Source organism: Pteropus vampyrus, unplaced genomic scaffold (genome assembly GCF_000151845.1).
Source record: "Pteropus vampyrus isolate Shadow unplaced genomic scaffold, Pvam_2.0 Scaffold447, whole genome shotgun sequence".
In the NCBI taxonomy this organism is placed as follows: Eukaryota; Metazoa; Chordata; class Mammalia; order Chiroptera; family Pteropodidae; genus Pteropus; species Pteropus vampyrus.
Window position 1 is genome coordinate 585,159 of NW_011889228.1, and position 14,306 is coordinate 599,464.

Here is a 14,306-nt window from a genome sequence, read left to right on the forward strand (position 1 = left end):
TTATGGACGTTCGTGGCACTTTAATTTCTTAATATGTTAAATATGGCATCTATACACAGGAACCACATGGCAGAATAATCCATAGATCTATAATAGAGCTGCTCACCTTCAACAAATAGATATTTCTCTGGCAAAATGGGTTTATTTGGGAACAACGAAGAATTGCAATTTGGGACCTGCAGTCTAATGGCGAGTCACATACAAGTCCAGAGAAACAAAGGAGGGAACGCTCTTTGATGGACTTGGGATGGGCTGTTGTAAACAAAGAGTCCATTGGAGGAAACTGGAAGTTTGAAGTATAGTGACTTTTCATTGGCTGAGTTACGGCGGTCTCCCATTGGCTGAGCTGTTACTGGGTGAGGAGGAACCTTTGCTGCTTCTGCTGAGGTCTGTCTAGTTGTCACTTCCTGTCGGAGATGCAAAGTGCTTCTCTTCCTGACAAGGTCAGTAGTATACGTTGAGTGACAAGTGCCTGAGAATTCTCTCTTCTAGCCTCCAACTCCATTTTAAATGAGGTTTCTGTTTATTAATTTTCACAGAGCTAAAATAACTTTTTACCATCTTGGGTAGTACTAATTTTCCTGGAAAGAAACAGATGAAATTCTTGTGTTCAACATTGATCGTAATGCTACAATTCCATGAAAATCTCTTTAAAATGTTTAAATGAGAAATATAAGCAATTAAGAGTAAAAATAAATTAGCTGGCCTTGGAATCATATTAGTGTTGCTCAGCGTTGTTTAAATTATTTTCCAGTGGAACAGTGTGCTACGTAAAATGCATCAAGATGTTAAAATCAAATGATGATCTTAATTTTTAGAAAAGTTTTTGTAATACATTATTCTTAAGCCTTTGGCATCTGTCATCACTCATCAAATTCTGTAATCTAGCAATAGTATATATGATTAAGTAAAAAAATTTTTTTGAATTACTTTAATCAATATTTTGTGCCGTTACAGAGAGTACCCCGACCCCCAGGTGCTCGGCCACCTGAGCTAGTTTGACAAATTAAACCATCAGTGAAGTTACTTTAAAATTATCCATTAAATGCACCACACAGGACAAATCAGCCTTATTACTGTAAAATATGGAAGGACTCCACTGAATGATTATGCAAATACTGATGTGTGAATTTTCCTTCTTTGCATTCAGCAAGTATAATAAAATGCTAATGAAAAAAAATCATGTCTTAGCTACAGCATAACAGTCTCTTTTTGCCTATTTATACATAAAATGCCAAAATAAACATTAAGAAAGCATTTGCAAAGAACATTTCACATTCCCCTTCATCCCCTCCAAGCAGAAAGCAGCAGCGTGAAATAGTTCTGTGGCTCTGTGCACTTCATCTCCTCAAGCTGCACAGTGCCCAGCTCATCTCCGATGGAAAAATATGATCATTTAAACGCAACAAGAGCATCTTTGTCAATAGGCCCGCCCCCTCCAACAGCAGCACAGAGCTGGAATTCACCTCGCGATTGGCTCTGCTTCCCGTAAACCAAGGAGCTGAGTAACCAAGAAGCCGGCTAGACCTCCCTCCCTTCCTGAGCTTTGAGGGCCAGGTCTTTGCGAATTCCACCCTTCCTTCCTGGAAGCCTGGACTCTAAGGGCAGTAAGAGAGAAATGGAAAAAACACACTCAACACACACACACCCCATGCTGACCTTTCATCTCTTCTAAGACGGTCTCTGTACTTTGCCATGGAGAGTATGCCCAGTGGATGCAATGCCAAGACTGGCTTCAGGAGGACTTTCTGATGGGTAGGAAAAAAATTATAGCCAAGGTTTGAAGGACACTAATGACATTCTCTGTGAAAAATGAGGGTGACATTGAAGTGCAGTAGCAGAACGCTGGGCGCTGTACCCAGAGGTGTTTTAAGTGTCAAACGGAGGTTTACACCACCTATATGGGTGGGTCAAGAGTAAATAAAGGAGCTTGTCAATATTCCACACAAGTACTTTTTAAAGAAACTTTTAATTTGAGATTAGTTTTGGATTTACAGAAAAGTTGCAAAAGTAGTTGTCGTATATATACTCCACACTCAGTTTCCCTATTAATGTCATACATTAGCATGTACGTTTGTCTCAGCTAAGAAACCAACATCAGTGCATTATTATGATTAACTAAACTCCATTCTTTATTTGTATTTCCTTTGTTTTCTAGGATGCCCCATTACATGTAGCCATCCTGTCCCCTTAAGGGTGCTCCAAACCTACACTACTGTTTTTAAATTATTAAAGTATAGTAGTAGGTGCTTTCGGATTTTATTACACATGCAATCATTAAGACAATGAACCTACGGCCAGGGACTCTGAATTCTGATCCTTTTTTCCCCCCGAGGAAGGAAACCCCTTTATTTCCCAACTCAAATTATTTTAAATGGTTGCGACTTCCTTGTGCCGGAGCGACTTTAGAGAGCTCTAGTAAATTACCTCCATGACACCACGGTTTGCTTCCCTCCAAAAATTCACTGCCGTCGTTTCCACCAGAACAACAGGAAAAACTTTGTGGCCGTGGGTATTGTCGTGTGGGGGAGGGCTCTCTTCTTAATAATCAGGTATTTTTTAATTTTTTAAAAAGCAAGTGGTGACTAGGTTCACAAGGCAGGCTGAATGCAATGGCATACTTATTTTTAACTTAATGCATAACTAAATATAATGTGCAATTTTGTGTATGTGCGTATAACCATGATTACAAGAGAGAACATGAAACAAGGCTACTAAGACAGAGAATCTGAGGAGAAAACAGTTGTTTTCTTTAAAGGTCACAATGGCAAGTGCTATTGACACAAGAGACTTGGGCTCCCATTATTCAGTTTCCTGCTTCATAAGAGGAAGCTCAGCCCAGCCTGCTTAACTGCAGAAATGTTGTCAGTTAACTAAGGTGTCCCATCTCTTCTGCCACCTCCCTAGCCCAGGCCCTGGTCACTGCATGTCTGGAACTGTCACAGTAACCTCGCTCGTTTCAAGTTTGGGTCATAGTCTCTTAATCGCCTTCATTAGCGAGCCCCTGTGGTCCAGCCTACACGGTACTGCTAGATTAGACCTCCTAAAATGCCATCTTTATGGACATATTTCCCTATCAAAAATATTCAGGGCTCTCCCATTTTCTAGAGAAGAAAATTGAAATGTTTAAAACTGGCACCAAATACTTCCTACAATTTAGTCCCGGCTTAAACCTTTCAATATTATTTCCGTCTGCTCTGGTTAACCGAAGTTCCTACAGCAGCCCAATACCCTTCCAGTTCACTCAGAACCTTCATGAAATTCACCATCAGAATCATCATCAACAAACAGTTATTCTGCACCTCCACTGCCAAAAGCGTTCTTGCCTTGTGTCGCTGCTTAATTTCTTTCTTAAATCTCAGCTCAAATTTCTACCCTTTCTAAAAGAGGCCCAGGTAAAAATCTGCCTTCATTTTTCTTTAGTTCACACCTACCCTCTTCCTGTAGTGACACGTGTCTCCTGAGAGCTCATGGTTTCAGTGTGTACCCTTGACGTGTTGGCATATTTCCTCCTGCTCCTATTTTTCTGTATCTGTGTACTTGTATAGTGTCTGTACCATATTTGGATCATACCAATTAAATGATTTTTCTTTCTTTTTTCCACTTAATATATCACGAACAGTTTCACGTCAATCAATACTTTTGAAATGTGATTTTTTTTAATGGTTTCATAGGGTATCTACATCAAATTCCACATTGTCTTAAGGCATTTATAAACAGTCAGACATTTAGATGTTTAAGTTGTCTCTCTCTCTTTTTTTTTTTTTTTGGCTCTAATAAGTAATGCCGCCTGAACATTCTTACTCATCTCCAATTATGCACTTGAGATACATTCCAAAGAGTGGGCTTATTGAGAATGGTTTTTATTAGATTCTTGCTGTGTATTTCCAAATTACCTTCCTGATACGTTTTGCCAATTTTTTCTTCTGTCAGCCGTGTATGAACATGTCCATTTTATCTACTGCCTCGTCAGCACTGGGTGTTATAATTTGCTTATGCTGTGTGTTAATTGGGTAATTTAAGCCTATCTCATTGTAGTTTTATACATTCTGGTTGCAAGGCCTTTATCGGACGTGTTTTGCAAATATTTTGTCCCAGTCTGTGGCCGATCTTTTCATCACTTTAACAATATCTTTCTAAAAGTAGCTTTTGATTTTGATGACTTCCAGTATATCAGCTTCTCATGGACTTCGCTTTTGACGTCATACCTAAGAGATCCTTGCCAAACCCAAAGTCACAGAGACTTTCTCCTGTTTTCTTTCAGAAGTTTTATAGTTTTGGGTTTTATACTTAGGTCTGTGATCCATTTGGAGTTCATGTTTGCATATGATCTGAGATACAGTTTGAGGTTCATTTTTTTGGTGGTAATTCGTAAAAGATCAAAAATCTTTCCAGATGTCGAAGGCACGTTTGTTGTGTAAAGAAGAGGGGCGAACTCTGCCTTTAGTGTAATATGAGTAAATCATTGCTACTGGTTCATATCTGGAGTCTAATTTGGGGCCTACCTCAGATTAGTGGATGAATGATTATTGGCAGAAAACCATACATTATGTTACCACTTAGGTTATTTGTTTGGGGGCTGGGTTTGCTTATTTCACCTAAACAATTAAGGGAATTGCATTCATTAATATATTTATTTATACAACAAGCATTTTTGAGGACCTAAGAGGCACACGACGTTGTACTTCTTAGATGGCAAGGGAAAATAACTCCTTTGCAGTCCACAACTAACCCTTTTGCGATTAACATCTGATTTCTAGGATGACAGGAAGTCAAGGTAAGTAACTTTCTTGAACCACAAAATCATTAAGTGAAGAATCTGTCAGCATTAAGAGAGCTGGGCTGGTGGGAAAGTACTAAAAAAGATATTAAAGGAAGGACTGTGATAAATAAGGAAGTTTTGTTGTGAATATAGCTTGGAGTTATTTGTGAAATAAAACTTTTCTCGGTAACCGGCAGCGCTGCCAAGCCTTTTGATGGCCCGTTTCTCTGTGTAGGTCATCAGCTCGATGAGCTCCCTCTCCGAGTACTGCCTGCCTTCCATTCTGCGCACGTTGTTTGACTGGTATAAAAGGCAAAATGGCATCGAGGACGAATCACATGAATACAGACCGAGAACGAGCAATAAATCAAAAAGGTACATTTCTTTCACGAAAGGATTATGAGAGTTATAGTTTCTCGCTCTTCCTCTTTCTCTTTCTTTCTTCCTTTTTTTTTTTTTTAATGTTTATTTAAGAAAAATTAAAATGAGAGTTGAGAGGTGTCCAAGTCTCCCTGCCCCTTCACACAGGTACGTGGCAGTAACTCCAGGGGCCCCTTGTTTGGCAGGTGGCACATTTGGAGCACTGGTCCTGCCAGCTGTCACAGGGAAAAGGCATTACAAGGCCTTGTTCCGGCATTGGTGGGGATGGGGTGCGAGGGCCCCAGGTTGTCCTTTGGCCTCCAGTCTACACTTAAAAGTAGGAGGGCTGCAGTAGGCCCCGCACGACACTGGGCACTTCAGTCCTCGTCAGTGACCGAGGGGCCCCGTGGACCGTCTGGGGAGAGACGCGGGACAGGACGTCAGCCGTGGCCCTGCAGCTGCCACTCTGAGCCGTGAGACTTTGGGCAGCTCACCACCTCAGCATCTTTGTCAGCAGAACGGGAAGTCGCATTATACCATCTCTCAGTTACTTTGCAGCGGAGACTTTTGTTTATTTGTTGTGTGGTCCCCTTCTCTGCTGGATTTGAAAGTGGGGTGTGCTGCTGCGTGAGAGCGCTTTGGCAACCACAAAATCTACGGCCTCACGTGAACATGCGTCCCCCACACATTACACAATTACACGTCACATGTCTGAAAGCGACCCACTACAGCCAGGCGATAAGAACGTTTAATACGTTTACTTTTTTGTTTCCTTTTTTTTTTTTTTTAATAAAAAGACTCTTAAAAGCAGATTTCTCCACATGAATCGATCATGCTTTTTTATACTGTCAAAGGTGGTAGACTAAAATTATTTTAAAAGCGGTTAGATTTCTCCACGTAAATTAATTATGCTTTTTTAATGCTTTTAAAGACAGTAAACTAAAATTAATTGCTCAGAAAATCAAATATTAGCTACTTCTTGTGACTTATCTCTCTCATTTTTCTTGACACTCCTAATGGCTTTTTAAAATATATAGACTTTTCTTGAAATTGAAGACCTGTAATTTTACCAAATTATATTTCATCTGAACTTGTAATTGCATTTTATAACAAGTTTGTGTTCATGCAAGATTCAATCATTTATCATTTGGTTTGGGGGAAAATTAATAACTTTTTCATGTTGAATATTTTTTAGTAGAAGGAATTTTTTCATTTAGATATAATTCACAGATAGTAAAATTTACCCTTTTAAAGCGTGTATTTCTGTGTTTCTCATGTATTCACAAAGTGGTGCAACCATCAACGCTATTTTCATCACTCCAAAAAGCAACCCAATTCTTACATCTGAAACGAGTATAAAATAATATTGGATGTCAACTCTGATTCAAAAATTAAAATTAAAAAAAGAATTGAGATACCAGAAAAATAATAATAAAAACACGTTAAAAAAAAAAAAGAAACCCATACCAATTAGCAGTCTCTCATAAAAACTTCTTTAACAAGGCAAATTTTAAAGGTAAAATTTCGATTCTGTGTCTGAAAGTGGTTCAGACCGATTAAAAAATTGGATCATTTTACAATTTCTCTCATATGTTAGCTTATGAACAGATATTAAAACTTTCCTGGGAGTGGGGAATGGGGCGGTTTTAGTGAGTTGAATCAAGTGAGTTTTAGTTTTGTTCCTCTGTTTGGTCAGGATTTAGTTACTAAAACTAGATTTTTCATGAATTGATTGCTTTATGGATTGAAAATAATAGTTTCTTTTTAAAATCTTACTGATTATTTTCAGGAGATCAAAGTAATTGCTGGATTCAAATATAGAATCAGGACAGTGAAATTCAACTCAGTAGCATTTTAGTTTGCATTTGAAAGTTTAAAATGAGAGAGAGAGAATATATGTTTGGGAGGAAGCCGAAAGAATGAGGGTCTCCAGAGCATGATGTAGCAAATAATGTGAGCTTCTGTTACTAGAAGAAAGAGGAACTTTGGTGAAGCATGAGCAGCTGAAAACTGTCCAATGTGACGGATGTGTATTTGGGTTATGATTTCTAAGATTAGTATAATATCAACATTTCAAGTGCCAAATAAATTTGTCAAATGTCTCTGGCTCCTGGTAGCTAGACCTCAAACCAGCAACAAAATCAAACTCATTATTGGAAAAGTATATATGTCTGGCTTTTATTTGAAAGCATCTATTGGCTTATTACATAAATTAGACTCTGGGGCTTAATTTGTTTTTTTTCCTACCAAGAACTACTTTATCAAGGTCCTCTGGCCGCTTTTGCAGAAACTTCGAGCCAGCCAGCGTGAGAATTTTCTCTCTGCTGCTACTTGTCTTTGAGGGACCCCTTCCGCTTGGTCTCCAGGCTTCCCGTTTCTGTCCTCCACTGTGTCTCTCCTTCGCCTCTGGCAGGAGCGTGCTCTCGTTCTGGTGGGTCCTACAGGACGTCAGATAGGTGGTTTGGTTCACTGTCCTTCCTCCTGGCGGGACTCTTCATAATGATCCTGAATGAGTGAGCCCCGACCCTGTCAACGTTTCTCCCTTGAAAGACAAAGCTGCAGGTCGCCTGCGAGCCTGTCCTGTCCACTGCCAGCCTTCGCTTGCCTTGATGAAGGTGACAGTTCCTCAAGAAGTTCTTTTTACACCTTAACTGTCGCCTTCCTTTCTGCTCATTCCCTCTGGACTGAAGAGGAAAACGTTCCATGTTTAAAATACTCTTATTTCGACAGTATCTGCCTGACAAGTCCAAATCCTCCCATCCTTTCTCGTTGGTTTTACCTAATATACAAGTACTCGTATATGTGTCTGGGAGACTATACTAAACTTAACACATGTTTTATTTAGTACTCGAGCAAACCTTTATGCGATCGCTGTGATCATCCCCATTTCGTAGGCGGAGGCATCGCTGCCAGCACAAGAGGCGCAGTTCTAACCCTGGACTCTCCACGCAGCGCTGCCAGCCTCTCTTCCCGCTTCTGTGCCGGGGAACTCGGCCGTCACTTCATCTGTCTGTCTTTGTTCGACTCTAAATTAGCCCTCAGTCAGTGCATTAGATAAGTGGGGGGACTTTCTGTCCTCTGACAGTGCTAATCCTGCTCCCTAACTTTCGCAGGCGTTCAGATGATTCCACTTTGCCTCGTGCACCTCCCCTTCCATCCGTTTTTCAATCTTTCATTTACCGCCCCTTCCCGTCTTTCCTCCTTTTAGAGATCTCAGGGGCAAAAGGTCAAGAGGATGGGGATGGGAACAAAAGCAGCTCTGACCCTTTCTTCAGCCCCTGTCGCTCCACTCCACTTGGTGATCACACTTTCCTTGTCTCTTGACTCCTTTTACAAGGTCCTCTCAACGCATACCTCTGGAGGGGTCGCCCTGTCTCGCGTCTGCATCCATTTGACAGATGAGAGAATTCCTGGGTTGAAACATCCCTTAGAAAAGTCCCCGAGAGGAGGTTATAGACTCACAAATAGCTGCTTAAGCTGACATGTTGCAAATGTATGATTGGAGGTCAAGGATTCTGCCCCAGGGTTTGTCTGCCCGACCACACCGAAAAGAGAAATAGCATCAGCACGCACAGGTCACCTCGGCAAGCTGGTGCCACCAAAATCGGTTCACAGTCCGTTGGAGACAAATCCTAGAATTTTGGTGAGTTATATCTCTCTGAGAATATCTTCAGCGTCAACTAATGTGAATATTTTCAATTTTACAGTGATGAACAGCAGCGGGATTATTTAATGGAAAGACGGGACCTCGCCATTGATTTTATTTTTTCTTTAGTATTAATAGAAGTGTTGAAACAGGTAGGTCACTCATTTAATGTTACTTTTAGATAAGATTTACGTATCTGAAAACTAAAGTATTTTTAAATCTAAGTTTATTAAATTGTTTATGAATTTCAAGTACTGGGTCACGTGAATTTATTGATTGCAAAAGTCCATATATAGTTGTTGAGAAAACTCTTACTGATTTGATCTTTAATATTCCCTTCTAAGTTAAGAGCCGTCTTTTTTTTTTTTTCCAGATACCACTTCATCCTGTAATAGACAGTTTAATACACGATGTTATTAACTTGGCTTTCAAGCACTTTAAATACAAAGAAGGGTAAAGTAATTTCTCACCTTCGAATTTTGAAAAGGTCACGTGCTTAAAACAACATCAAGCTTGCTCTTTTCCGGTGACCAGGGGTCCCTAACTCGTCTTGTCGTATCTCACTTAGGTACCTCGGCCCCAACACCGGCCACATGCACACTGTGGCAGACCTGTATGCAGAAGTCATCGGAGTGCTGGCACAAGCCAAGTGAGTAGCCATTGGAGCTTGTCACCATCAGGACAAACAGGGTCGCCTCTCTGCCCCACCCCAGCCCCCCTACCGGGAAGGGGGCATGCGTGAGTTTAGGGGGGTTCTTATGCTGTGCGTGCCCTGTCTCCGAAACTGACCAAAAGGCCCACAAGGCAAATACAAGTCTCTTCCAATTTTTTTCTTCATTTTTTTTTTTCCGCTTGACAGTTGACCCGGCTCCTACCAAGGGTCCGTGAGTTTCACACGATTGCATCAGAGAAGGAGCTGGACCAGTTTTCTGTCCTCTCTGCCCAAATATTCCAAAGAAGTTTATCAGTTTTAAAAGTTTTTTCCGTATTCCATGAGTGGGCGGTTGTGATCTATCATCCATGAGTGGGAAAATTCCATTCTAAAATGTCCCTTTACTATAGACCTTACTTAATTCAGCCGAGCTAAAAATGTCCCATCCTCTCTCATGGAAACAAGTCAGGGGAAAATTCTCATTGCTAAATTTATCTGGCCTCATAACACTACTTAGTGGATGAGAACAAAGTGGTGTCAGACCGTTAGCAACAACGTACTTCTTCCAGAAGTGATGGCACGCCCCATCTTCATCTTATTCCACATCCACCCTGAGGCAGATTGGGCGAGACCCTGATCCTAGCCGGGCACAACGAGCCAGGGACCTCGTAGGACCCGGCAGAAGGCCCACGCGGAGCAACGGCATCACCCCAATCCTTGTGAAATGCAGCCCCGGAAGGGGATTTGTACCTTCAAGAGATGGAATTTCCTAACTTAGTAGCATGGAAATATCCGATTTATAAAGTATTTATTCAGCAATCTCAACTAACCAAAACATAGACAACTCAGCAACAGACCCAAAAAACTCCTTGGGGTGACTTATTTAATCTCACCTAGTTTGTCTATTAATCTGGATTGCCCATTTTTTTCTAACACACAAAAAACATCAGTATGAGGGGGAAGAGAAATAGATGCACTGACGCCATTGAGAACGAAGAAGAACCGCCAGAGCATGCAGAGGAGCTGGACGGCAGCGATCTGGGCCGGTCTGCACGAGACTGCATTGGACTTTTATTATAGCCGCTGCAGTCATTTAGGTTCATCAGCTCTCAAGAAAAAAAAAAAAAAAAAAAGCGGAATGCATTTTGGAGAGATTTCCATGGCAATTGAATGATAGAAGCATTGGCATTTTGAAGGGAGAAACTGTAATTAATCTGGCAAATTAATTCACGCGCATCTACTTCATTCCTAGAAAAGATCAGAAAAATGAGTTGTTAATATGTATTTTGGCTGATGTATCCAACCCTGAAAGTCTCAACATATTTCTTTGTAATTACCCCAGCATAGCTCTGTTATCCAATCGTTTGGGAAGTCCAACATGCCAAAAACAACATTTTGTGTTTTTATTAGTTTTTTGCGAATTGCGCACAACGACGTGGTGGCTTCCGTAGCTGCGTGGATTTTGGGTTGTGAGAACTGAGAGACAAGGCCCTAGTTAAGGGACATTCGAAGGCTGTAGGAGTTTCCGTATTCGGTCAGATGTCCCAAGCCAACGTTTTCTTGCCAACAGTGGCTTTTTTTATGTTCTTATTACGTCAGTATTTGTCCCCGTTCTGCAGTAGTAGAACGTAAGAAACGCCTCGATTTGGGCAATGCTCCAGGACTTTGGAGTCACAAGAGAACCCGTTGGCCGGGGGGCTCTTGCCGTTAGTCGCAATGATACACGGTCTTCGCAGTCAATGTACAGGTAACCCTTACTGATGGCTGGTCCCACCTTAAACTGCTGTCATGCTGCGATCAGCACATTGCTTCCTTCCCTTAAGTACACTAGGACCATGGCGTCATCATTGCTTTAGAAAGGCGCTCCTTCCTTCGTCCTGAGGAGAGGGAAGGATGTATGCTTGTCTGGTACCAGGCATTTGGTGATCTCTTTTTAAAAATAAACTTGAGAAATGCGACAATTCTAATTTTAGATTTTATATCTAGTCCCCTGTGGTAATGCATATGAAACATTTTATTCATTACGATTTTAGTTATATAATACTTAGAGTTTAAGTTTTAGCAGAATCACTATTTTTGGTCTCACTAGCGATAATGTGCTTAATTCTTATCCTGCAGAGAGAACTTTTTCACTAAGTGATATTTGCCCAAAGCATTAATTTTTTCAAAGTCAATTAAGTTAAAATTAGGCTTTTTTTTTTTTTTAAGGTAAAGTGGGGGTTTTTTTTGGTTAAAATCTGGTATATTCATTTAAACAGTGATGGTTGCTCCTAAGATTCATAGATTTCAAAACTGCTTTCTCTTTATGATATAATTGTAATATAAATATTCTTCTCTCACTTATATGTCCTATTCATTTTAAAGCAGAAGTTTATATTATGTAAATGTGATAGCAAACCAAAGGCCAAGAAATCATTTAGTTAATATATTTACTAAAGACAGTAATAAACACGCAAGTCATGGTCATTGAAAAGAAATTTATTTTTCCCTAAAATTATTTTGTGGAAAAATAGACCTTAAGTACAAATAGATTTTTGGATTATTTTTATGCTAAAATAACATGATTATGTCATTTGGGACTTTTTAAAATAAAAGATAGCCATATTTATTTTTAAATGAGAAATAAATAGCCTTTCAGCCACTAACTCATGAGAATATTGAAACAGCGAGTTATACAGATAACCTGCCTTCTCCCGACTCCCCGTTTTAGTCGTAGATGAGAATGGAAGACAGATGCCCCTTAGTATCCTGTGGTCTTCAAAACAATGTAAATCTAACCTATAAGACCCATTTTTTAAAAACTCACATTTCAAAATTAAAACCGTAGATGGTTTATTTAGTGTTTGGAAATAACTTGAATTAAAATAGAATTTCTAAAACTCCGGTTCAGAATTATTACATTTTTATAATCTTGGTTGAAAGGGTCACTTTCGTTGCTTTCCTCGCCATTCTTGCTCCCAAACCTCATTCCATCTCTGCCCAGAGACCTCTGCTCGCCCCCCAGCAGCTCAGACCCCCTCTGAAATCTCTACCCAGCTGGAAAGAGCCCCTCATTCTCCAGTGTCCTCCACTGGATAGTGTAGGAGGAAGTGATCTGGCCTTGGGCGTTCAACCTCCCCGAAAGGTCAGAGAGACGCAGCCAGAGTGCCAGGTACCACATGCTAACACACCTCATAATGACATCATTATCATCATTGTTGTTATTCACGTGACTCACGGTCAATACTACAGTCTTATCTTCCCAATTAAACCATACATTGTCACAAACTGTGCAACTGGAGTATGATGGAAATTGCTGGAATTGGCATCAGAAGACCTGGGTTTGAGTCTGTCACTTTGATCTTCCAGATCTGTTTCTTCACTTATAAAGTGGAGAAGCATTCAGTGCCTGACTCAACAGGTTGTTGAAATAAAAATGTAAAAGAGGGTAACGTGCATCAGATGAACAGCATCTTACAAAGGTATCTGATTGTTTTCCCTATTTATCAGCTTTAGCACATCGGAGTCACCTGCAGGGCTTGTTCAGCAAGACTGCTGGACTCACCCCAGTGCTGCTTATTCAGGGGGTGTAGGGTGGGCCAGGGAGTGTGTGTTACTCATAAGTTCCCAGGTGACACTGACTTGGGGACTGCACTTTGAGGACCGCTGGTCTGGACATAACGTTGCAGAGATTCAGAGTTAGGGACTCTAGAGCCAGACACTTTGCTTAGAATTCTGGCTCCGCCATTTACCAGCTTTGTGACTTCACTGCATTGCAAACTCTCTGCCTCGAGTTCCTCTTCTGTAAAATGGGTATAATCATAGTGCCCTACTAGAGTCGTGGGCATCGAATGAATCACTGAACGTGAGGCCCACTGAACCTTGCCTTGCTTATCGTAAGGGCTATGTGTCTGCTTGCTGCTACTATCATCATCAATTTTCTTGAAAAAGTAGAAGAGTGATGACATTAGAATTTGAAATTTAACTTTTATTATCACAATTACCCTCTCTAATCGTGTCTTGTTCCTAATTGATACTTTTTACTTGTGTGGAAACGCAGGCTGGTAGTCTCAGGAAACAAAATACTGAGTCAGTGAGTCTTAGAATGCTTTCCTTGTTTTTTCTTTTTTCTTTTTCTTTTTTTTTTTTTAACAGTCAAACGGGCCCTCTCAGAAATAGTTCGATAGTTTGGATAACTTTTATGTGTATATTTCATCATCCTCATGTATTTTACAGATGTGCTAGTACTTTGCATCCTCTTAAGGTCTATTCTTTGTTTAATCCTATATGATGATGTTGTTGTCATCAATATTAATTATTAATATTGTTTTACTTTCACACAATACAAATGCTGTAAGCGCTTTTGGGACTGGGTCTTTTCAGCTGTGAACCCCCATACATGGGGAGCTTGTCCACCTTTTAGCTCTGATTTCAATGTCCCCATTACTAGATTTCCCTTCGACCTAGAAGTATCTTTTCTCAATAATCAGGAACCTAAAACTATAAAGCAAACCACACCATAGAGCTCTGGAAGCGGATGCAGGGACATCTCTGGGCCTAAGTTCTTTCCTGTCGCCGTCAGGACTGGCCGGCCTAGCACGTTATTGCTCATACGCTCATAATCAGATGCCTCAGGCCCTCGGGGTCCGTAAGTATGCTGAGAATTGCGAAACCCAAGGAAACGGAGCTTGATTTGAGAGCTAGGCCATTTTGAGAGGACCTAAATAACCCCGGGTCATCTCTCTAGCCTGAAAGAGACGTTGAGCATCTTACAAAATAAGAGAAGAGAGAAGATTGGACTCTTCCAAAATCCCCAGTGTCGAACCCTTACACAGTGATAGCCACTTGACTCTGACTGATTCTAAGGACCCCCATCCCTGTCACCCCAAGATGCTGGAGGTCTCCAT

General features: G+C 40.6%; 1 protein-coding gene across 3 annotated transcripts in view; it reads left to right on the forward strand.

Annotated features, from left to right (window-relative positions):
* Positions 1–14,306, forward strand: part of FRY (FRY microtubule binding protein) — a 286,799-nt gene that overhangs the window by 138,740 nt on the left and 133,753 nt on the right. For all 3 annotated transcript variants that reach the window (XM_023524124.1, XM_023524123.1, XM_023524125.1), the window contains 4 exons: positions 4,998–5,137; positions 8,830–8,920; positions 9,142–9,221; positions 9,337–9,417. In XM_023524124.1, coding sequence (XP_023379892.1) covers positions 4,998–5,137; positions 8,830–8,920; positions 9,142–9,221; positions 9,337–9,417 — 392 coding nt within the window. The remainder of the gene's footprint in view (positions 1–4,997; positions 5,138–8,829; positions 8,921–9,141; positions 9,222–9,336; positions 9,418–14,306) is intronic.